The following is a 23,068-nucleotide window of genomic DNA, read 5'->3' on the forward strand; positions in this document are numbered from 1 at the left end:
ATAAAATTAATCGAAAAGGAGATTTTTTTCATGGAAGAACACCTACGGATAGACAATTGGGGGGGGGTGCGTCATAGACATAAGGGGGGGTGGGCACCACTGGTTACAGTACAATAAAATTGGAGTATTCCTTACTAATTTTCGGGGTGTTTCACAGTAGAATAGGAATTAAGGTAAGAGAAATAGCTTATGTTTCAATAAGTAGTAATAAACAAAATACCATTAATATTATAGTGACAATCTCAAGTTATTCTTTCTTAAATTCGAGAGGTATGTAAAAAATATTTAAAAAAAAATGCATAGTTTCCCAAATTGCACTACTACCGCGTGTCCGAAATCGCACCAGTGCAGTTTTGACTCTCGTGGTGTAATTTTTTTCCTGGTTTCTTTCTCGGTACAATTCATACAAGATGGGTACAAGCCAATATGGAAAATGGTCTTCGGAGTCTATGAATCGTGCCTCGAAAAAGTATAGAAAATAAAGTGAAATCGAAAGTAAATATTGTATTCCAAAGAAAAAAATTGCGCCATTACCACGGTGAGGTGCCATGTGGAACCGGAAAAACGGAAAATCGCCAAAGCTACTAAAAACGATTCATGAAATCATTACGCTGCCCAGTCCAATAACAGGAGGACGTAGGCCTACCAACAGACAACCACAGAGAACAGAAGTTTTCCCGTCAAGTCCTTACAAAAAACATCTTGAAGAACGACAAAAGCAATCAAGAGTATCCAAACGTGTGGAGAGACCTAATCTTTCTAATCTGTATGTGCTTCAGGAAATCTTAACATCAAAAAGTGTACTCGAAACGTAGATACATCCAAATCACGATGCTTCGAGCTACATATTCACAGTGTTTCAAATGTCACTATTGAACAAGATTGGTTTTGTCCTTTGTCAACAAAATTTAGTCGAAGATATGGTACAATGTGTTTTGTATAATCTGGATACATGAGTCTTGTGCGGGTGTTTCAGGAGATGAACGTACATTCCAATGTGCACATAAGGTGTAGCTGTCCGTGTTTTCCATAAATACAGATACGTTTACGTTTCATAGGATTATAAGCAGCATTGCTCATGGATTATGGCTTATTGAATCAACAATATGGATATTTTTCCCTTTAATGATATATTTTTCCTCGTATTAATAACATTCAGATATAAGAACATGATATTTCTTAGAAATATTAATTTGTTTTATTTATAGATTACATTTCTACTTAATTAGCTTATTTCTCAGGTGTTATTTCTGTGCTCGGTCATTTACATTGCAGTATTTTTTTCTTTAAAGATGTATTATTCCTCACCTTAATAAAACATGAATAAAATAATGTGATATTCAATGGAAATAATAATTTGTTTTATCTACATACTTTACTATACAATTTGCATGTATTCAAATGGCGGTGCGATTTTGGCTTCACATAGTGCGATTTGGGAAACCTGTTGCGTAAATCGTACCAATCAAAGCCTTCTAAAATATCGTCATTTTTATCATGATAATGATAAGATATCGTCATGGAATCACCGTGAAAGGATCGGATAACTATAAAGTTCAATACGATCGAACAATTTCCTCAAAAGTTTCGAATTAAAATATTTTTTGTAAAAAGTTGTGCAATTTTGGCTACTCTCCTCTATACATATATACACACTAGATATATGGAAGGTCTGGGGCTGCGTACAATACATAGGTAATTGTGATACTAGTTATTACATATTCACCGTTTTTCAAACTTAAGCTTTATCAATGGTAATTATTATATGCTTAACTGAAGGGGCCTGGGCGAGAATGTAAGAATTCTCAAAAAATTCAGCCTTTTCCAATGTGAACGGAAGAGTAAGTTTTCAGAAGTTTCACATATTAGATTTCAACTAATATGCCTGCTAGGTAAAATAAGCAAATATCTCTTCTCCGATAGTATAAGTCTGCTTCTAGTTAATATATTGGGTAGTTGGAAATGACTGCTTAAAGTTTCTTGTTTCGGAAATTTACATAAAAGTTACGACTCTCTTTCAGTGTTTTAAAAATAATTTACTTAAAATATAATTAATGTTTTTCTTTATTTTTTATTATTTCTTGATTAATAAAAATTATTTAATTTAGGTAGATTATAGATCAGTGCAAAAGAAAATAAATAAATAAATAAATAGCTATTGTAAATTTCATGTGCTTGTGTGTGTGTGTAATACAGGGTGATTTTTTTAAAACTCACGGATTTCATTTGGGTCTAGAATTTCTAACTGAAGTCCCATTTTTGTGCGATTTGTGGCAAATGATCAAGGAAAGGTGTGAGATTTATGGAACTATATTTACTTGTTTAAATTCATCTGGGGTAATATCGGCCACGCCTCAAGAAAAATAGCAAATATTTGCCAGTGTACCTTACAATTGGAATGAGATGCGGTGCGGTGTGGAGATTAGAATTTTCTTGGTTGCATGGCAACCTCGTCTAGGTGAATAAGAAGCAGGAAACTGGGGACGTTGTATTGCTAATTGTGCTGTACAGTGCTGTACAGTACAGATCTCCCATCCTTCCTTGATCATTTGCCACAAACCGCATCAAAATCGGATTTTAGTTAGAAATTCTAGACCCAAATGAAATCCGTGGGTTTTTAAAAAAATCACCCTGTGCATTCAACTCCATTGCAAAAATGATGATGAAAGTACTGGTGGAACTACGTCAGAACTTGTCCCATCTATCGGCATCGATAATGAAGCAGGGACTTACGATGTTGCTCGTCTCAAGTAATTATACGTGTAAATTAATTAAAGTTGAGACTTCGAGTCGTATCCTGGTATCAGCTACGCCTTCATACACAGAAAGTTAAGTTCACCAAAGACGTTGTACATGTAGAAATATCTCATATCGAGTGATTTAGAAACGGAACCAACATGTAAGACTACATATCCTTGCTATTTCTGCCTTCTTGCTCCCTTTTCAACTTCTATTCCCCCGAGAGTCACTGCAAGAGCGGAGAATGAGCGTTTTGCTAATGGGATAATGCCCTGGAATCGGGTGAATACATCTAACTGCAAATTGTGACGGACGGACGTGTAAATCTCTTGGGCGAAAACTTCCTCCACCACGATCATGAACTTCAATTAGGGCAATTAGTTAGTTTTATTTTTCGCGTACTGTGTAAATGGAAAATGTCAAGTAGGAAAACAATAAGGAATTAGCTAAGGGATTAAACGTGTCAGTCATTCATTTACGATAGCACCAGAGAGAACAAGAAAATCTATAAAGTCGGAAACGAATGTCAATTTTAATGATCGCGATTAAGATGGAGAATCATCAGGAATATAGATAGCAGCTCAGTAACACAAAAACACATTGGATACGATTGATAAATGTACGGCCTAAACAGCTATAGTTTTCCTGTATGATAGTAACAAGTGTTGCCCTCGAGACAAGACAAAATGGAAATAAGGTTTACTAATCTCGCCACGTAAATGTTATAGAAGCCTCGTCTCGTCTCATCTCGATCCTCAAAAGTGTTTCTCTTCTCGTGTCAAATTTCTTTCTCTCTTGTTTCGTAAATTTAAGTACAAAATTTATGCTCTAATTTTTTTCTCTAAATTTGGGGGTATGGTGGCTCAGTTTTAGAGCGCTTGTCTTAGGTGCGTAGAGTCGCTGTTTCGATCCCCGATCAAGTAAACTTGTGATGGTCAACATCGTGTCTGCTTGTTTTCTCGAGGTACTCACATCTCATCCCAAATTCTTATTCCACCTATTCTTCCATTATCATTCACTTGCCTTAATCATCATCTCCCTTAGCTTAAAGGGCACAATCGTGGGAAACTCAAAGATTTTGTTTCATATCATTTTCTTCTCTAAATTTCACCTAAAAGTTATCAGAACCCTCACGGGACACAAGCGCACAAGCGTGTGATATAATAACACCATATTCAACCATATTCAAATATTATTGAAACATATTGTATAATAACTTGTGTATTTGAAAACGTTGATAAAAATCATTGTGTTCGTACAATCACTTTACCAATTTATAATTTTTATACCAGGAATCATATAACACTAAAACAGTGTTTGAGATCTAAAACTTGGTTGAACTAGTGTTGGTCATGAAAGTCGTGAAAGTTTTCGTCTCGTCTCGTCTCGTCTCGAATTTAAAAAGATACTTCTCGATGAAAAGGGTTTTCGACACAAGAAATTTCGACAGTTCTTGATATATATTTTACGTCTTTTCTATGGAAATCTACATTAAAACGGATTGATATGGTATCTTTTCTGGCTTGAAACGCTGAATCGATTCCAAAAGCGCGCTTGTCGATATCTATTATCGACTTTATTCTATGGTGATCAACGCTGAAACCGATTCGTTGATATCTGTCCTTTTGGTTTGAATAAAGAGTTAACGGATGAGATGAAACAAATTCCTGGGATGCTGAATCAATTACCCTCAAGATGAGACAAGACCGAATATTCGTGACGTTTTCAATAGAAATAAATTCACTTTCCGAGATGTGACAGAGTTCTTCCAAAAAGAAACAAATTCACTTTCCGAGATGTGACAGAGCTCTTCCAAAGAGGAACAGATTCACTTTCCAAGAAGTGACAGAACTTTTCTAAAAAGAAACAGATTCACTTTCCGACACGAGACAGTCTTCCAAAAAGAAACAGTTTGACTTTCCGAGAGGTGAGAGAACTCTACTAGAAAGAAACAGACTCACTTTCCGAGAGGAGACAGAGTTCTTCCAAAACGAAATAGATTCGCTTTCCTAGAGATGACAGAATTCTTCTAAAAAGAAACAGATTCATTTTCTTACACGAGACAGAACTCTTCCAAAAGAAACAGATTCACTTTCCGACACGAGACAATTTTCCAAAATGAAACAGTTTCACTTTCCGAAAGGTGACAGAATTCTTCTAAAAAGAAACAGATTCACTTTCCGAGAGGTGGGAGAACTCTACTAGAAGGAAACAGATTCACTTTCCGACACAAGGTAGAGCTCTTCAAAAAAAAAAAAATTCTTTTTCCGACATTAATAGAGCTCGTCCAAAGAGAAACAAATTCACTTTCCGAGAGATGACAGAATTCTTCTAAAAAGAAACAGATTCACTTTCCGACACGAGGCAGAACTCTTCCAAAAAGAAACAGATTCATTTTCCGACATTAGACAGAGCTCGTCCAAAGAGAAACAGATTCACTTTCCGAGAGATGACAGAATACTAATAAAAAGAAACAGATTCATTTTCCGAGAGGTGAGAGAACACTACAAGAAAGAAACAGATTCACTTTCCGACACGAGGTAGAGCTCTTCCAAAAATGAAACAGATTCACTTTCCGAGAGGTGACGGAATTCTTCTAAAAAGAAACAGATTCACATTCCGAGAGTTGACACAGCTCTTCTAAAAAGAAACAGATTCATTTTCCAAGAGGAGACAGAATTCTTCTAAAAAGAAACTGATTCACTTTCCGAGAGGTGACAGAATTTGTCTCAAAAGAAACAGATTCACTTTCCGACACGAGGTAGAGCTCTTCCAAAAATGAAACAGATTCACTTTCCGAGAGGTGACGGAATTATTCTAAAAAGAAACAGATTCACATTCCGAGAGTTGACACAGCTCTTCTAAAAAGAAACAGATTCATTTTCCAAGAGGAGACAGAATTCTTCTAAAAAGAAACTGATTCACTTTCCGAGAGGTGACAGAATTCGTCTAAAAAGAAACAGATTCACTTTCCGACACGAGGTAGAGCTCTTCCAAAAATGAAACAGATTCACTTTCCGAGAGGTGACGGAATTCTTCTAAAAAGAAACAGATTCACATTCCGAGAGTTGACACAGCTCTTCTAAAAACAAACAGATTCATTTTCCGAGAGGAGACAGAATTCTTCTAAAAAGAAACTGATTCACTTTCCGAGAGGTGACAGAATTCGTCTAAAAAGAAACAGATTCACTTTCCGACACGAGGTAGAGCTCTTCCAAAAATGAAACAGATTCACTTTCCGAGAGGTGACAGAATTCTTCTAAAACGAAACCGATTCACTTTCCGAGAGGTGACAGAATTCTTCTAAAAAGAAACATATTCACTTTCCGAGAGGTGACAGAATTCTTCTAAAATGAAACAGATTCACTTTCCAACACGAGACAGGACTCTTCCAGAAACAGATTTACTTTCCGACATTAGATAGAGCTCGTCCAAAGAGAAACAGATTCAGTTTTCGAGAAGTGACAGAATTCTTCTAAAAAGAAACAAATTCACTTTCCGATAGGAGATAGAGCTCATCCAAAATGAAACAAGTTCACTTTACGAGAGGAGAGAGATCTCTTCAAAAAAAAAAAAAAAAAGTTTCGCTTTCCAAGGGGTGACAGAAGTCTTCCAAAAAAAAGCAGATTCACTTTTCGACACGAGACAGTCTTCCAAAAAGAAACAGTTTCACTTTCCGAGAGATGACAGAATTCTTCTAAGAAGAAGCATATTCACTTTCCGAGAGATTAGAGAACTCTTCTAAAAAGAAACAGATTCACTTTCCGAGAGGATACAGAGCTCTTAAAAAAAAAAAAAAAAAAAAAATCACTTTCTGAGAGATGATACCATACTAAATTTGCATAGTTTCATTGATATACGACCATACCAACCAAGGTTTTACAAGTAGTGTGTGCGTAATGGAATATGTGTGTCATCATTAGAAAAGGAGAAGCAACAATAAGGATAAATAAAACAACACGTGTTTGTTTACAAATATAAATCAGGTGTAGGATTTTACAATATAGTGAACATAAATGAACAACAATTTATTCCAGTAAAATAAGTACTGTAAATTATCCATGGCAACGACATACTATACATTTTAATGAAACAAATACAAAAGTTGATTTTTTATCGATTTTCTCAAAAAGTACACATGAGGATTTACTCACAACCATGTTGTTTTGTTCAGCTGGATGTAACCTATCGACTGATGTATGCTCTACCTTTAGAGAAAGTTTTAATTAAACAGAAATTAAAATTTAAGAGTTAATTGTAGTTTTAGGTTATACCTAATTAACTGTACTATGTATTAATGCCATACTATAGTGCTGCCAAAATGTCTTGAGCCGTGGCAAAAATGTGAACTAAAGCTCACACCCTCGACACACCCACGCGTTGATCCAATAAAGATTCAGCTGTTGCTAAACGAGAGAGCCTTAGCGAAAGGGAGTGGAATTCCTTCAGGCGATAGCAGCGCTTGAAAGGGAAGACTTATTGTCGAGTCAACGTGGTGTAACTATAGTGTCAAAATGAAAAGGCCAATCATGGTATATTCCAGTATCAGTTTAATCTCAGTACACGCAATGGTTCTCGGACATCGTAAATTTTTAAGTTTACAAAGAAATTCGTTTTTCCTGCAGTTTATCGAAAACTACTCATGAGGTTTCGTACTCATGCATATAATTTTGTACAGCTCAATAAGTTCTATTGATATTAGTGCATGCCACATCTTAAGACGTTTTTAGCAAGTACAGTGGCTCAGTGATAGAGCGCTTACCTCTGGCGCATGGGGACCCTGGTTCGATCCTCGGATCAAGTAAGTTTGTGGAGGTTAATATCGTGTCCGTGGGTTTCCTTGGGGTACCTCTGTTTCGTTCCATATTCTTATTCAAGTATGGGATGCATTTCAAGGCATGTCAAATTTCACGAAATTTCTAAAATTAAAATGAATACTTAGAAAGAAGAAATTTATAAACACTGATACAAAAGAGCAGGATCATCTTAGTAATATGGTCACCAATTAACCTACGAAGATTTAGGTACTCTTTTCATCTTTGTTGTTATATGAGCACTGGCGCAAATCCCAGGGGGGAAGAGGGGGACATGTCCCCAGTAGTAGGGGCCGACGTATATCTAGTCGAGTCAGCAAAAATTTCTCGATTCTGATTGGCTGAGAGAGGTCACGTGACGTTAGGCCCCGCCCACGCGGGAAATTCAAATTTTTTAGGTCACGTGGTATGACGTCATGAGTCACCCCGCGTGGAAATCCCTCACTAATTTGTTCCCTTTTACGGGTAAGATGAGTGTTTATGATTGGTTGATAGCTGTCACGTGATTTTACACCCTACGATATTTGAAATTCGTTCCCTTTTACGGGTAAGATGAGTGTTTATGATTGGCTGACAGAGGTCACGTGATCTTAGGCCCTGGGATTTTTAAAATTCGTTCCCTTTTATGGGTAAGATGAGTGGTTTGGTACCTTGAATTTGATTGGTTGATAGCGGTCACATGATCTTAGACCCTGGGTTTTGAAATTTGGGTATCCTCTTTGATGAGTGCTTTGGTACCTCGATTCTGATTGGCCGACAGAGGTTACATGATCTTAGACCCGCCACACGGTGAACAGGTCACATGGTATGACGTCATGTTTTACCCTTGCGGGGAAATCCATCACTAATTCGTTTCCTTTTACGTGTAAGATAAGTGCTTTGGTACCTTGATTCTGATTGGATGATAGAGATCACGTGATTTTAGGTCCAAGGATTTTTGAAATTAGGGTGTCCTTTCTGATGTATACTTTGGTACCTCGATTCTGATTGGTCGACAGAGGTCACATGATCTTAGACCCGCCACACGGTGAACAGAATAGGTGGGAAAACCCCTCACTTATTTGTTTTATTTTATGTGTAAGATGCGTGTTTTGGTACCGCGATGTTGATTGGTGGATAGAAGTCACATGATCTTAGCCCCACCCCCAATGCTAGACATTCAGAGTGCTATGACGGCGATCCATCCTAGACCGGGATCTTAGAATTTAGTTTCCTTTTTATGGTTATGCGTAAAGTTCCCATGAAGGGTTCAACCTCCTCCTTAAATAACCCTTTTTTTGGTATCATGATATTGTACTGAAGTTTACATTAAATATTATCGTTCTCTTTGACAGATAAGATGATTCTTACCTTGATGGAGATCCTGTCCTTGAATTAGTAGCCTATGTCTCTGGAAGTAACAATGGTGAAAGAGGGGTGTCGCTTGTAGATTTCTTATAACACATTGTTGTGAGTTTAAGCGATTTTTTAAACGCTCAGTAAGCGCTTCAATTATGGAAACAGTGTTGCCAGATTTTTTCTACCTAAACTGCTCCGGTTCTTTTCGAAACGGTTCCGCAGAGTGCAAGAAATTTTAAACTAAAAATTTTTTCGAACTAAAAAAATTTCAAACAAAAATTTTCAAACAAAAAATTTTCGAACTAAAAATTTTGAAACAAAAAAGTTTCAAACAAAAAATTTTCGAACCCAAAAAAAATTTCGAACTAAAAAAATTGAAACAAAATTTTGTCGAACTAAAACATTTTTTAAAAACAAAAGTTTCGAACTAAAGATGTAAATCACATCTAAAAATTTTCAAATCAAACTTTTTATCGAACTAAACTTTTAAAATTTTCGAACTAGAAATTTAAACCGAGTTTAAGAAAAATCCTAAGAAATGTTTTTCCAGGAATCGAACTCAGGTCTTTCAAACCAAAGATGTGTATGCTAACCGCTTAAATGAATTCGGTTTTAATCGATCTTGGTGGGTTTCGAACCATGGTCCTTGAAAAGGATACACATATACTTTAAGAAAATAAATCTGACAGTGTAACGCTTCTCAAATCAAACTTTTTATCGAACTAAACTTTTAAAATTTTCGAACTAGAAATTTAAACCAAGTTTTAGAAAAATCCTAAGAAATGTTTCTCCAGGAATCGAACTCAGGTCTTTCAAGCCAAAGATGTGTATGCTAACCGCTTAAATGAATTCGGTTTTAATCGATCTTGGTGGGTTTCGAACCATGGTCCTTGAAAAGGATACACATATACTTTAAGAAAATAAATCTGACAGTGTAACGCTTCTCAAATCAAACTTTTTATCGAACTAAACTTTTAAAATTTTCGAACTAGAAATTTAAACCAAATTTTAGAAAAATCCTAAGAAATGTTTCTCCAGGAATCGAACTCAGGTCTTTCAAACCAAAGATGTGTATGCTAACCGCTTAAATGAATTCGGATTTAATCATGCTTGGTGGGTTTCGAACCATGGTCCTTGAAACGGATACACATATACTTTAAGAAAATAAATCTGACAGTGTAACGCTTCTCAAATCAAACTTTTTATCGAACTAAACTTTTAAAATTTTCGAACTAGAAATTTAAACCAAGTTTTAGAAAAATCCTAAGAAATGTTTCTCCAGGAATCGAACTCAGGTCTTTCAAACCAAAGATGTGTATCCTAACCGCTTAGCTATGAATGAATTCGGATTTAATTATGCTTGGTGGGTTTCGAACCATGGTTCTTGAAAAGGATACACATACACTTTAAGAAAATAAATCTGACAGTGTAACGTGGATTAAAATAAAATGCTGATAGACTTCTTTGTGTGACGACATAGAAGCACATATGATTGAAAAAATGCAAACGTCAGCGAATCGCATTACTTTTTGTTTTACTACGAACGTGTCAGCATGATTCATGAAAAAAAGCAAACATTGACATTCTCGTATGGAATATGAGGAAAATGAAATGTCGTCACAGTTACGACAAGTAGTGACATGATCCTGACAGAAAGCATTTTGGGATCAGAACTGTGATACTAGATGTTGTAACTATTGAGAAACGTGAATGACGTCACGATCGATTGTTACACATCGTTTTGGTTCGTGATTCATGACGAAAAGCAGCGAGCGTTTTGATTGGTTCGTTGTGATGTCATTTTATAAATTTCCTCGTTTCTGATTGGCTGACGGTGACGTCGTTTTCACAACGACCTAAATAAAAATCTAAATTTCATTTTTCAAATCCTACATCGCTCTCAACTATCGTGTGAAGAAGATCTGTTCTTGAAAAGTGTCTTCATTTAAGAAGCTTTACTACACCGACTTTTTGTTCATTGAATTTGAGGTAAGTTCAGTGAGTCACACAAGATTCCAAAATCATTTTTATTTCATATTTGTGGGGGTGGATCACTCATACACTGTTTTACTTTTAGTACGAAATATTTAGACTATGAAGAAATTAGTGGAATGGGAAAGTGGGAGTACGAATCAGGAACCTCCACACATTAGAAGTAAGCACGATAAATGATATGGTTTAGCGTCCCTTCAGCGAGCACCCGTCGGGAATTGAACCATGGCCAGAAAATGTGTGCGCTTAGTTTTGAAAAGAATGCATTACAAAATTTCAGAAACTATGTCTGAGAATAATATGGTTCGATTCCCTTTAAAAGCATTAGCGGCCCCTTCAGCTTAACGTGATATTCGAGCAACCGCCCGGGATTGAACCAAGGCCAGAGGCGTGTACGTCAACCATTTAGCTTAGTTTTGAAAAGAATGTATGATAACGCATGAGAATATTAAATTTCAGAAAAGGCTTGACAGCGATCCGATGTGGAAAGCAAACCCACCGAGGATTGAACCAGGACCTTCCACGTCCGAACCATGTACGCTAGCCGCTTAGTCACAATAATAAAAAAATACGCTATACAGATTTTGTTTCGACAATTACGTATGTGTATCGTTAATGGTTGATGAATCTCTTCAACTTGCAAACGCATCATTTAAAGGTCGTTGTGAGTGGGGAAAAAAAATGCTTACGCGTACTTTCTAACATCTCAGTACTGTTGAAACATTCATTCATTCATGCATTCTTTTTATCACTATAGAATGGTAGGTCAGTTACATGCTGATGTAGTGCTCTCGAGTTTGACAGCAATAAAACACTCATTTCAGTAACATAATTATTTAAAAAAAACTTTGATTTTTAGTACGCGTGCTTTCATAATGAGATTCTGAACGTCACCGCCAGGGAATCAAACTCAGGACCTTTACATGAATTGCTTAGTTAAGAATTTATCATGAATGTTATGATTTCCCGAACTAAGCAGTTAGCATACGTACATTTGGCGTGGGAGACCAGGGTTCGATTCCCGGCGGGGAGCTCATGTGGTTCGGATTCCACGTTAATCAGTAGGTCCACGTCTCATATAGCCTCGCTGATGAAAGGGACGCTAAACTAAAAAATCAAAAAATCAACTCAAATTCACGCTGCTCAATTCCTTTTTCCCATTACATATTTGTTTTACCGTAACTGTTTGTTTGTTTTCATTTTTTAATCATGGTCCAATCGGGTTTTACTGTTTGTAATGAAATCACTCGTCATTATAGACGATTTATGTACGTTTATGTATTATGAGGGGGTGCACGTCAACCATTTAGCTTAGTTTTGAAAAGAATGTATGATAACGCGTGAGAATATTAAATTACAGAAAAGGCTTGACATCGACCCCGACGTGGAAAAGCAAACCACCGAGGCTTGAACCAGGACCTTCCACGTCCGAACCATGTACGCTAACCGCTTAGTCACAATAATAAAAAAAAATACACTATACAGATTTTGTTTCGACAATTACGTATGTGTTACGCTAATGCTTGATGAATCTCTTCAACTTGCAAACGCATCATTTAAAGGTCGTTGTGGGTAGAAAAAATGCTGACGCGTACTTTGTCACATCTCAGCACTGATGAAACATTCATTCATTTCATGCATTCTTTTTATCACTATAGAATGGTAGGTCAGTTACATGCTGATGCAATGCTCTCGAGTTTGACGACAATAAAGCACTCATTTCAGTAACATAATTATTTATTTATTTTAACTTTGATTTCTAGTACACGTGCTTTCATAATGAGATTCTGAACGTCACCGCTAGGGAATCAAACTCAGGACCTTTACATGAATTGTTTAGTTAAGAATTTATCATGAATGTTATCAAGTGATTAAGATTTTTCTTTCTTCTTTTCTTTTGTAGTAAATTCACGCTGCTCAATTCCTTTTTTCCCCACATTACATATTTGTTTTACCGTACCTGTTTGTTTGTTTTCTCCTTTTATTAACATGGCCGAATCGGGTTTTATTGTTCGCAATGAAATCACTCGTCATTATAGACGATTTAACATCGAGGGCAGAATGCTCGAAGTTCAATTTAATGCACCGCCCGTAGGAACCGATATCATACAGTATGTACACAACAGTTTCCAAGCAATGCTAGACCATTTGTTAGCCAATGTCGACGATGAGGCGATGGTTGGTTTATCGGTAATATCACCACGGAACACGAATAAACCGTTTTGGGTGAGTTTTCGCCAAGCACGAAACTTGACACTGGAAACGATGTGGGCCTCATTCGAAAGAGTGTTACAAAGTAACAATGCATTTCTCCTGCACGAACCATTCACGGTTCATTTCCATCGTGTGGATATTCCACGTGGCTATGGCGGTTTGCGGCAAGGAGTACTTCAAAATGAAGAATTGTTACGTAGCAAGCGAGGGATTGTACGTGTAAAAAATCAAGATTCAAGGTGCCTGGCGTACGCCCTTGTTATTGCTATTGGCCTGAAAAAATACAAGAATGTAGATATGAAACGACATAAGCAGTATCAATATCAAACAAAATGTATTGTGGACCAAGAAGTGGATGCGTTATGTTCAAATGCAGGAGTGAATTTGGATCATGGTGCCAGTGTAAATGAAATTCGACAATTCCAGGCATACCTCAAAGAATATAAAATTACTGTGTATACCAGTTTCACAGGTCATGACATCATGTACGAGGGGCCCAACGACGAAAATCGCACTCCCATAAATTTGATTTGTTTGGCTGGACATTTTGATATCATCCAATCTTTAACTGCTTGTTTTGCAACCAATTTCTACTGTGAAGCGTGCCATAAAAAGTATGATCATCGTAACAGACATGTGAAAAATTGTCCTGTAACATGCTCCAAATGTTTACAGAGACCTCTATGCGACAAGAATCAAACGCTAGTGCTGTGCAACGACTGCAATCGTCAATTTTACGGCGAAGAATGTTTTAACAATCATCGTAATATTGTATATCATCAAGGGGAACCTGTATGCAAAATGGTGCAGCAATGTACTAGATGTTACAGAGTATATTCCTTTGTACGAAGTGGAGAACGCATTCATGATTGCAATGAGATCTTTTGCAATGTTTGTAAGAAGATTGTTCCAGGATCCCATCAATGTTTTATGCTTCCTGATCGCCAATGCTTGAAACCTGGTGTTCCTTCACTCATGCCCGCAAAGAAAGCCTTGTTGATATTCTACGATATAGAATCTATGCAGGACACGAATATTGGCGATAATACGTATGTACACATTCCAAATTTATTGGTTGCACAACAAGTATGTTATGCATGTGTTGAAAACAATAATATCCAGCAGTCTTGCAGTACGTGTGGTCAGCGCCAGCATATTTTCCAAGGAGAGGATCCAGTTTATAATTTTCTCCAGTACTTGCGGGAACGGCGTCCCAATATAAATAGGATTTTCTGTGTCGCGCACAATGCTAAGGGATACGATGGACATTTTATCCTAAAAGCTATGGTCGAACAATGCCAATGGAGACCTGACGTCATATTAAATGGGACCAAGATACTGAGTTTAAACCTTGAATAATCTGACGTTCATTGACTCGTTGAACTTCCTACCTATGGCATTAAGTAAATTGTCAAAAGCGTTCAATTTACCCGCAACCAAAGGCTACTTCCCGCATTTCTTCAACACCAAGGAGAATCAATCGTATATTGGACCACTTCCAGAAACGAAGTATTATGGTGCAGATGAAATGGCCGTCGAAGACAGAAACAAGTTCATGCAGTGGTACAACGATCATCGTAATGACACGTTTGATTTCCAGAAAGAAATTCTCAAGTATTGTATTCAAGATGTCAATGTACTGCGACAAGCATGCGTTTCGTTTATGACGTCATTTGAAACAGAAACCAAAGTGAATCCCTTCTTGGAGACGATCACGATTGCCAGTGCTTCCAATTTAGTATTCCGCCGGAATTTCCTTAAACCCAACACCATTGGAATTCTACCGGCACATGGCTATCGATGGAGAAGTACCCAATCGATCGCTGCAATGCAATGGCTGGCCTACATTGAAAAACCGAAGAAAAACAAATCTTACATGCGGCCCGACAAAAAGAAGTGTTTATTGCGGGATTCCATGTTGATGGTTACTACCAAGATCCTGAGACGTTAGAGGAGCACGTCTACGAGCATGCCGGCTGTTTTTACCACGGGTGTAAAGTATGTTTTACTACAGGCCGTAATCAGCCCATCTACAGCAATCCAGAAGACACCATGGAATTCCGTTATGAACGAACGCAACGCAAAAATGCAAGACTGCGTGAATTGGGGTACATTGTACATGAAATGTGGGAGTGCGAATTTAATCAGTTCTTAAAACAAAATCCTGCAATGGCGACGTATCTGAAGAATCACCCGTACATGAACCGCAGACCATTAAATCCAAGAGATAGCTTTTTGGAGGAAGGACCAATTGCGTGAAATTGTACCACCAAGTCGATGAAAAAGCGGGGGAAGTAATAAAATATTTCGATATTGTCTCGCTTTATCCTTATGTAAATAAGTGTGCTAAATACCCTGTAGGCCATCCTAGAATTTATCTACAGGGTGATGAAAATATACCACCAATAAATAAAGTCAATGGTCTAATCAAAATGTCGATATTACCAAGTCGCCATCTTTATCATGGTCTCCTGCCTTACCGATGTAACAAGAAACTACTCTTTCCACTGTGTGCTGCGTGTGCCGAAGAAATGAACCCAGACCCTACAGCAACGTGTACGCACAACGACCAGGAGCGGTGCCTCACTGGAACATGGGTATCATATGAAATCCAGAAAGCAATAGAATTGGGATATCAACCAGTGGAAATTTTTGAAATTTGGGATTATGACATTGAACAATATGATCCCATCACGAAAACAGGTGGCTTGTTCACGGAATATATCAATACGTTTTTGAAATCAAAAATGGAAGCGTCTGGCTGGCCTAGTTCCTGTGTCAGCGAAGAAGACAAATCAAAATTCATACAAACCGTCCTGGAGCGTGAAGGTATTGCATTGGATCGGTCCAAAATTGAAAATAATCCTACACGAAGAAGTTTATCTAAGCTTTGTCTTAATGCTCTTTGGGGAAAACTTTCGCAAAGATCAAACTTTAGCCAGACCACAATTATTGATCGGCCGGAAGAATTTTATGAAAAACTCACTTCCCCCGACATTAAACTCCATCAAATTGTACCCATCAATGATACGATGTTGTATGCGTTCTGGGAGTACAATGAACATGTGTCTGTTCAAAACCGAAACACCAATGTCGTGTTAGGTGCATTTACAACATGTCAGGCACGTCTGGAACTGTACAAGTACCTGGAAATGTTGCAGGAACGTGTTTTATATTTCGACACGGATTCTGTAATATTTACGGAGAAGCCCGGGGAGCCAACCATTGAACCTTCAACGTACTTGGGATGCTTATCGAATGAGATGGAGTCTTATGGACCACGAGCATACATCAAGACATTTGTCAGTGGAGGACCAAAAAATTACAGCCTAGAAATATACAATCCGGATACCAACGTCACCAGTTACATATGCAAAATTAGAGGATTTACATTAAATTACAATGCAGGACAACAATTAAATTTCAATACGCTAAAAGAAATGATTACAAATCAATGCCGTGGACAAGTCACCATCACTATCCCCCATAAGATATGCAGGACCAAAGACCATACCATCGTCACACGCAAAGAAGAAAAAATGTACAGTATCCAGTACACAAAACGTCGATTTAAAGAATTCAATTCTTATGATACGGTTCCGTACGGGTACGTTAAAAAACAGAAGATGGAACTGGAAAAAGAAGATGAAGAAGAAAAAACTGTAAATACCCAATAAGGCCGCCATTTCTTTTTTCCTTTTCCTTTTTTTCCACTCCTTAACCACCAAGAAGAAAATGAAGTACCCACAAGAGTTCATAAACCATCAACACCACCATCAGTGGAAGAAATGTAGTCATCTCGTACCGAAGGAGGAACCTTGACCATAAAGGAGCAACACCAAGAAAAATGCAGTACCCAGAAGAGTTCATAAACATCCATCGGTGAAAAAAAATGCAGTGATCCTGTACCCGAGGAGGAAGATGAACCTAAACAGATCCATCATTTACGAGTAAGTTTTATTTCTCTCTTATCAATATTGACTCATTTTTATTGTTTCAGAAAAAAAAGAAATTCTTAAATTAATCCGTCGTTTCTTCTTTTTTCTTTACAGGATACGGCTACAAGATTCGAAGATGATGACGCGTCCAACATATTCATTAAACTAGATCCTGTATTTATTATGTTAATAAACATGTATAGGAAGACCACATACCTTTCGTTAAATACAACAAGTTGAAAAAAAATATGTTTTATTATTTCTTGAAACCCTGAACACTTGTTTTCAAATCATGGTAATCTTGAAAATTTAAGGTGAAAAATATATTCAAGATTTGGTTTACACGATTTTGTTCGAAAAAATAATTAAAGAATTTTTTTAGTGTCCAAAATTTGATTTTTAATTTAGTTCGAAAAATTTTTAATTTGAAAATTTTCAAATGTGGTTTACATCTTTAGTACGAAACTTGTTTTTAAAATTGGTTCGAAATTTTTTTAAAATTTTTAGTTCGAAAAATTTTGATTTTAAAATTTAGTTCGAAAGTTTTCAGTTTAAAATATTTTTTCGAAAAATTTTTAATTTTTTTTTAGTTCGAATTTTTTTTTGGGGTTCGAAAATTTTTTGTTCGAAAATTTTTTGATTTGAAAATTTAGTTCGAAAGTTTTTAGTTTAAATTTTTTAGTTCGAATTTTTTTGAAATTTTTGTTTCAAAATTTTTTAGTTCGAAAATTTTTTGTTTGAAAATTTTTGTTTGAAATTTTTTTAGTTCGAAAAAATTTTTAGTTTAAAATTTCTTGCACTCTGCGGAACCGTTTCGAAAAGAACCGGAGCAGTTTAGGTAGAAAAAATCTGGCAACACTGTTTCCATAATTGAAGCGCTTACTGAGCGTTTAAAAAATCGCTTAAACTCACAACAATGTGTTATAAGAAATCTACAAGCGACACCCCTCTTTCACCATTGTTACTTCCAGAGACATAGGCTACTAATTCAAGGACAGGATCTCCATCAAGGTAAGAATCATCTTATCTGTCAAAGAGAACGATAATATTTAATGTAAACTTCAGTACAATATCATGATACCAAAAAAAGGGTTATTTAAGGAGGAGGTTGAACCCTTCATGGGAACTTTACGCATAACCATAAAAAGGAAACTAAATTCTAAGATCCCGGTCTAGGATGGATCGCCGTCATAGCACTCTGAATGTCTAGCATTGGGGGTGGGGCTAAGATCATGTGACTTCTATCCACCAATCAACATCGCGGTACCAAAACACGCATCTTACACATAAAATAAAACAAATAAGTGAGGGGTTTTCCCACCTATTCTGTTCACCGTGTGGCGGGTCTAAGATCATGTGACCTCTGTCGACCAATCAGAATCGAGGTACCAAAGTATACATCAGAAAGGACACCCTAATTTCAAAAATCCTTGGACCTAAAATCACGTGATCTCTATCATCCAATCAGAATCAAGGTACCAAAGCACTTATCTTACACGTAAAAGGAAACGAATTAGTGATGGATTTCCCCGCAAGGGTAAAACATGACGTCATACCATGTGACCTGTTCACCGTGTGGCGGGTCTAAGATCATGTAACCTCTGTCGGCCAATCAGAATCGAGGTACCAAAGCACTCATCAAAGAGGATACCCAAATTTCAAAACCCAGGGTCTAAGATCATGTGACCGCTATCAACCAATCAAATTCAAGGTACCAAACCACTCATCTTACCCATAAAAGGGAACGAATTTTAAAAATCCCAGGGCCTAAGATCACGTGACCTCTGTCAGCCAATCATAAACACTCATCTTACCCGTAAAAGGGAACGAATTTCAAATATCGTAGGGTGTAAAATCACGTGACAGCTATCAACCAATCATAAACACTCATCTTACCCGTAAAAGGGAACAAATTAGTGAGGGATTTCCACGCGGGGTGACTCATGACGTCATACCACGTGACCTAAAAAATTTGAATTTCCCGCGTGGGCGGGGCCTAACGTCACGTGACCTCTCTCAGCCAATCAGAATCGAGAAATTTTTGCTGACTCGACTAGATATACGTCGGCCCCTACTACTTCCCCCCAATGTTGGACCTGGGGGGGACAGTCCCCCCCCAATAATCTGACTTAAAAAGTGCTTTTTGGGATAAGCTTGATGATTTGTGTCCGACTGCCACAAAGGAATGTAAGATGAAATTGATTTCTCTTGGCTTTTCCATTTTAAAAAAAGAATCGTAATCTGTAGTATTTCAAACTGAACTTCATGCTGTAGTGCGTTTAGTAGTCTCATCAATATGTATTAATTACACTTCCACTACTTGGGCACAAATTGCCATAAATGCTAGAAAAGGATATATCCCTCTCCTCATGCTGGAAAGTTGTCTCAGCTGTAGGCACGGGCACAAATTCCGGGGAAATGGGGAGACATGTCCCTCCCCCCAACATTGGAACTGGAGGCTCCCCCAATAATCCGATTTGAAAAGTGCTTTTTGCAGAAAAGTGTGGTGATTTGTGTCCGACTGCCACAAAGGAAAGTGAGGTGAAATTTGTTTCTCTTGGCTTTTTCATTTCTAATGAAAATGAAGGCGTGCGACTGTGCGTGACGTAACGTGATATGAAATCTTATCTCCTTTTCTCCCTTAGGCCTTAGCACACGAAGAATATACAGACTATCCAATGTCAGTAGAACCCATCTTTTCAGTAAATGGGAAATTAATCTATTTGTAGTATCAGCCTAGGCATCTACTCATGCTTCGTAAGCTAACTCTATAGCCTATGGAACCCGGAGGTTCAATGCCGCGTTCACGAAAGCTCTTCACTGACTTCTATCCTTAGCCAACTGGATCCAGTTTCTATTTTGTATTCCAATCTCTGCGAGATCCATCTTAATATTGTCTTCCCATCTGCGCCTAGGTCTTCCTAATGGTCGTTTTCCGATTTGTCTTACAGCTAACACTTTGAAAGCGTTCCTACTTTCTTCCATCCTGGCTATATGTCCTGCCCACCTAAGCCTCCTACGCTTGATGACCCTAACAATGTTTGGTAAACCGTATAAATTATGTAGTTTCTCGTTATGAAGTTCAGCCATTCTCCATTCCCGTTCCTCTTGGGTCCGAATACTCGTCTCAGGATCTTGTTCTCAAATACTTTCAGTCTATGTTCTTCCTTTAGAGTAAGCGACCATGTTTCGTAACCATACAGAACAACAGGTATGATTATCGTTTTCTATATTTTAGGCTTCAAATTCCTCGACAGAATTTGCGACAACATAAGATTTGAACCGAATAGTAACACGAATTCCCTGCTTTTAGTCGACATTGAATTTCTTCGTGAATATGATTTTCGTCTGTTAATATTGATCCTAGATATTTGAAAGTATCCACTTTATCAAAAGAATTATTTAATATTTTGACGCATCCATAATTTACCGTATTACGGTCCCGACGCACTTCCATGTATTTAGTTTTCCTTGCATTTGCTCCTAAACCCATGCCCCTGCAAGCGTTTAATAAAATCTGTGCATTTCTTTCTATTGTTCTCCTGTCATCCCCTATTAAATTTACATCATCAGGGTACGCATAACCTGGTGAATACCGTTCAATTCTAGGCCCTGGTTGCTATCTTTGATTTTCCTTATAGCGTATTCCAGCACAAAATTAAATAATAATGGCGACAACGCATCTCCTTGTTTCAGGCCATTCTCGACGTGAAAGCTCGTGGCCAAAAATTTTCCTACACGGACTTTACTTTGGGATTCATTTAAATATGCCTTAATTGATCTAATTAGCCTTTTCGGTATTCCAAATTCTGTAAGAACGTTGTACAGTGTTTCTCCCCTAACCGAGTCGTAAGCCTTTCTAAAATCAATAAATAGTTGATGTACCGGGCTTCTGTATTCTCACTTATTTTCGAGTATTTGACGAATGGTAAATATTTGGTCGATAGTTGATCAATTTCGTCTAAATCCACACCGATAATCTCCAATCATTTCATTTGCGTGTGGGGTCAATCTTGCTAGGATGTTGACAGAAGAAAGATGCCTCGATAATTATTAGTCAGTTTTGTCGCTTTTCTTGTGGATTGGAACAATGTTTGATTCTTTCCACTCTTGCGGCAATTCTTCCTTGTTGTAGATAAGAATGAGTTTGTGTATCTTGTTCCACAATTTTTCGCCTCCAGCTAAAATTAACTCAGTCAGAATTTCGTTTACACCCGGATATTTGTGGCTCCTTAATTTCTTTATAGCGATTTCTACTTCTATTCGGTTGGGTTCGGAAATATACTTTTCTGCGGTGTGTATCTCCCTTTCTCCACGCACATTAGTTTTTGCTGCGTGTTAAGCAAATCGTTAAAGAAATCTTTCCATCTGTTTAAAATGCTATCTGTATCAGTGAGAACTGTTCCATCAGCTTTCTTTAATATAAGCACGAGGTTGATAGCCTTTCTTAAATTCGTTGATCCCTTTATACATGTCCCGAATGTTTTTATTTTTACTATTATCTTCAATTTCCTAAATTTTAGCTTTCAAAAAATTGCGTTTCTTTGTTCCAAAAGTTTGGAAGTTTTCCCCTGATGTCTACGAAATTTTGTGTGGTTATTTCATTCGGATTTTGTAGCCAACGTAATTTCGTTTGTTTTCTCTTTTCTGCTCGTTCGAACCGTTGTTTGTTGCTACGTATTTCCGCGTGTCAATTTTTGTTTTGGGGAGAAGATGCTTCGTAAGCAAAGCAAAGAATTCAATTGCTGGAATATTTTTCTCCATAATCTTAAGGTTACATCTGTTAACTAAAGAGAATATGACATGCGTTAGATTTCTGTAACGATTTCTTTAATGTTATTGAGATCAAGGGGGGCGATCCTGGGAGGTCGGAGGCCCCCCCAAAAGGTCACGTAGACCCCCTGTATTTTTTATGAATATGTATTTGTATATGTATTTTCTCTTGTTAGGCCTATATGTATTGTTTTATGCATTTTTATGAATGCCCCCTCCCCCAAAGTTACAGAGAAATGGGCGTCCTTGATTGAGATTATCATCAGTTTGCTCAAAGAGTATTGTTGCGTCATACATAATTGATATTCTTTCTTCATAGTTTTGGGGAAGTCATTATTTATATTATTATATTATAAAACAATTTTAACGTGGATCTTTGTGGATGCCTAATTAGAGACATACCAATTATAAATATGCATGTATTCAGATTTCAGAATGTGTTCACGGCAGTGGTTTGTAATACTGATATGTACTACTACTTCATCTACACCGCCTAATATATGATATACTCTACAACAGTTGTGTAGATTCATCTACTGTAAATTGAGTTTCATCTTCCTTCTCTAGAATAAGCCTCAATTTTGCCCACCTCTCAATGTTAAAGACAACCAATGGCGTATTTAGGATTTTGTTTCGAGGGGCTATGCCCAACACAAGGAAGGAAGTGGGCAATTGCCCATCTGGTTTTGAGAATTAAGTATATTTTAATTTATGCATAAATTGAAGTTATAATGGCAAGAATTGCAGACCGATAAATCCTATATAATATGATTCAAAAATTTAGGAGTGAATCTAACCCTTTATGCTATTCATACAAGAAAAAAAAAACATCCTCTTGGCCTTCCTAATTTCCCGGGCTAATAAAACGATATAATTTTTCCTTTCTTTATAATAACTCAAGTCCTGTCATGTTGATATCCGCGCAAGTTGGTGTGGAATACCAGTTTCGCTTATCAACTCCTCTTAGTTTTGGTGTTACTAATGACAGCCGACTTGAATCACAACTAACCATGGTCGATAAAGTATGATAGACGAAATGAGAGAAAGTAATGTCAAGAAAAAGAAATAGAAAAGTAGAAAGGACGAAAGAAAGAACAAAAGGACGCAGTTCTTACATGGAATGACATTTGGCAAACACAGTATTATTTCTGAACAAATAGCATAACAAAATGGAAAGTCAATGACATTCTTAGAAATGGTTAGAAGGATTATTGTTTTACGTGGAATGCGAAAAACTAACAAATTTATTTCGGGGGGAGC

General features: G+C 37.1%; 2 protein-coding genes across 3 annotated transcripts in view; one reads left to right on the forward strand and one right to left on the reverse strand.

Annotated features, from left to right (window-relative positions):
* The window catches only part of Nrt (Neurotactin), a 547,731-nt gene that overhangs the window by 251,746 nt on the left and 272,917 nt on the right, over positions 1–23,068 (reverse strand). The gene's annotated exons all lie outside the window — the stretch shown is intronic.
* Positions 15,205–17,268, forward strand: LOC145681613 (uncharacterized). The gene is made up of 2 exons (XM_081753231.1): positions 15,205–17,047; positions 17,150–17,268. The coding sequence occupies exon 1, from the start codon at positions 15,530–15,532 to the stop codon at positions 16,772–16,774; it is 1,245 nt and encodes a 414-aa protein (XP_081609357.1). The 5' UTR covers positions 15,205–15,529; the 3' UTR covers positions 16,775–17,047; positions 17,150–17,268.

Source organism: Thermobia domestica, chromosome 3, assembly GCF_964235325.1.
Source record: "Thermobia domestica chromosome 3, izTheDome1.hap1.1, whole genome shotgun sequence".
NCBI lineage: Eukaryota > Metazoa > Arthropoda > Insecta > Zygentoma > Lepismatidae > Thermobia > Thermobia domestica.

Bases quoted from the DNA above. Each gene is read 5' to 3' on its own strand.
- LOC145681613 (XM_081753231.1), top strand. From the start codon at position 15,530: ATGTCGATATTACCAAGTCGCCATCTTTATCATGGTCTCCTGCCTTAC.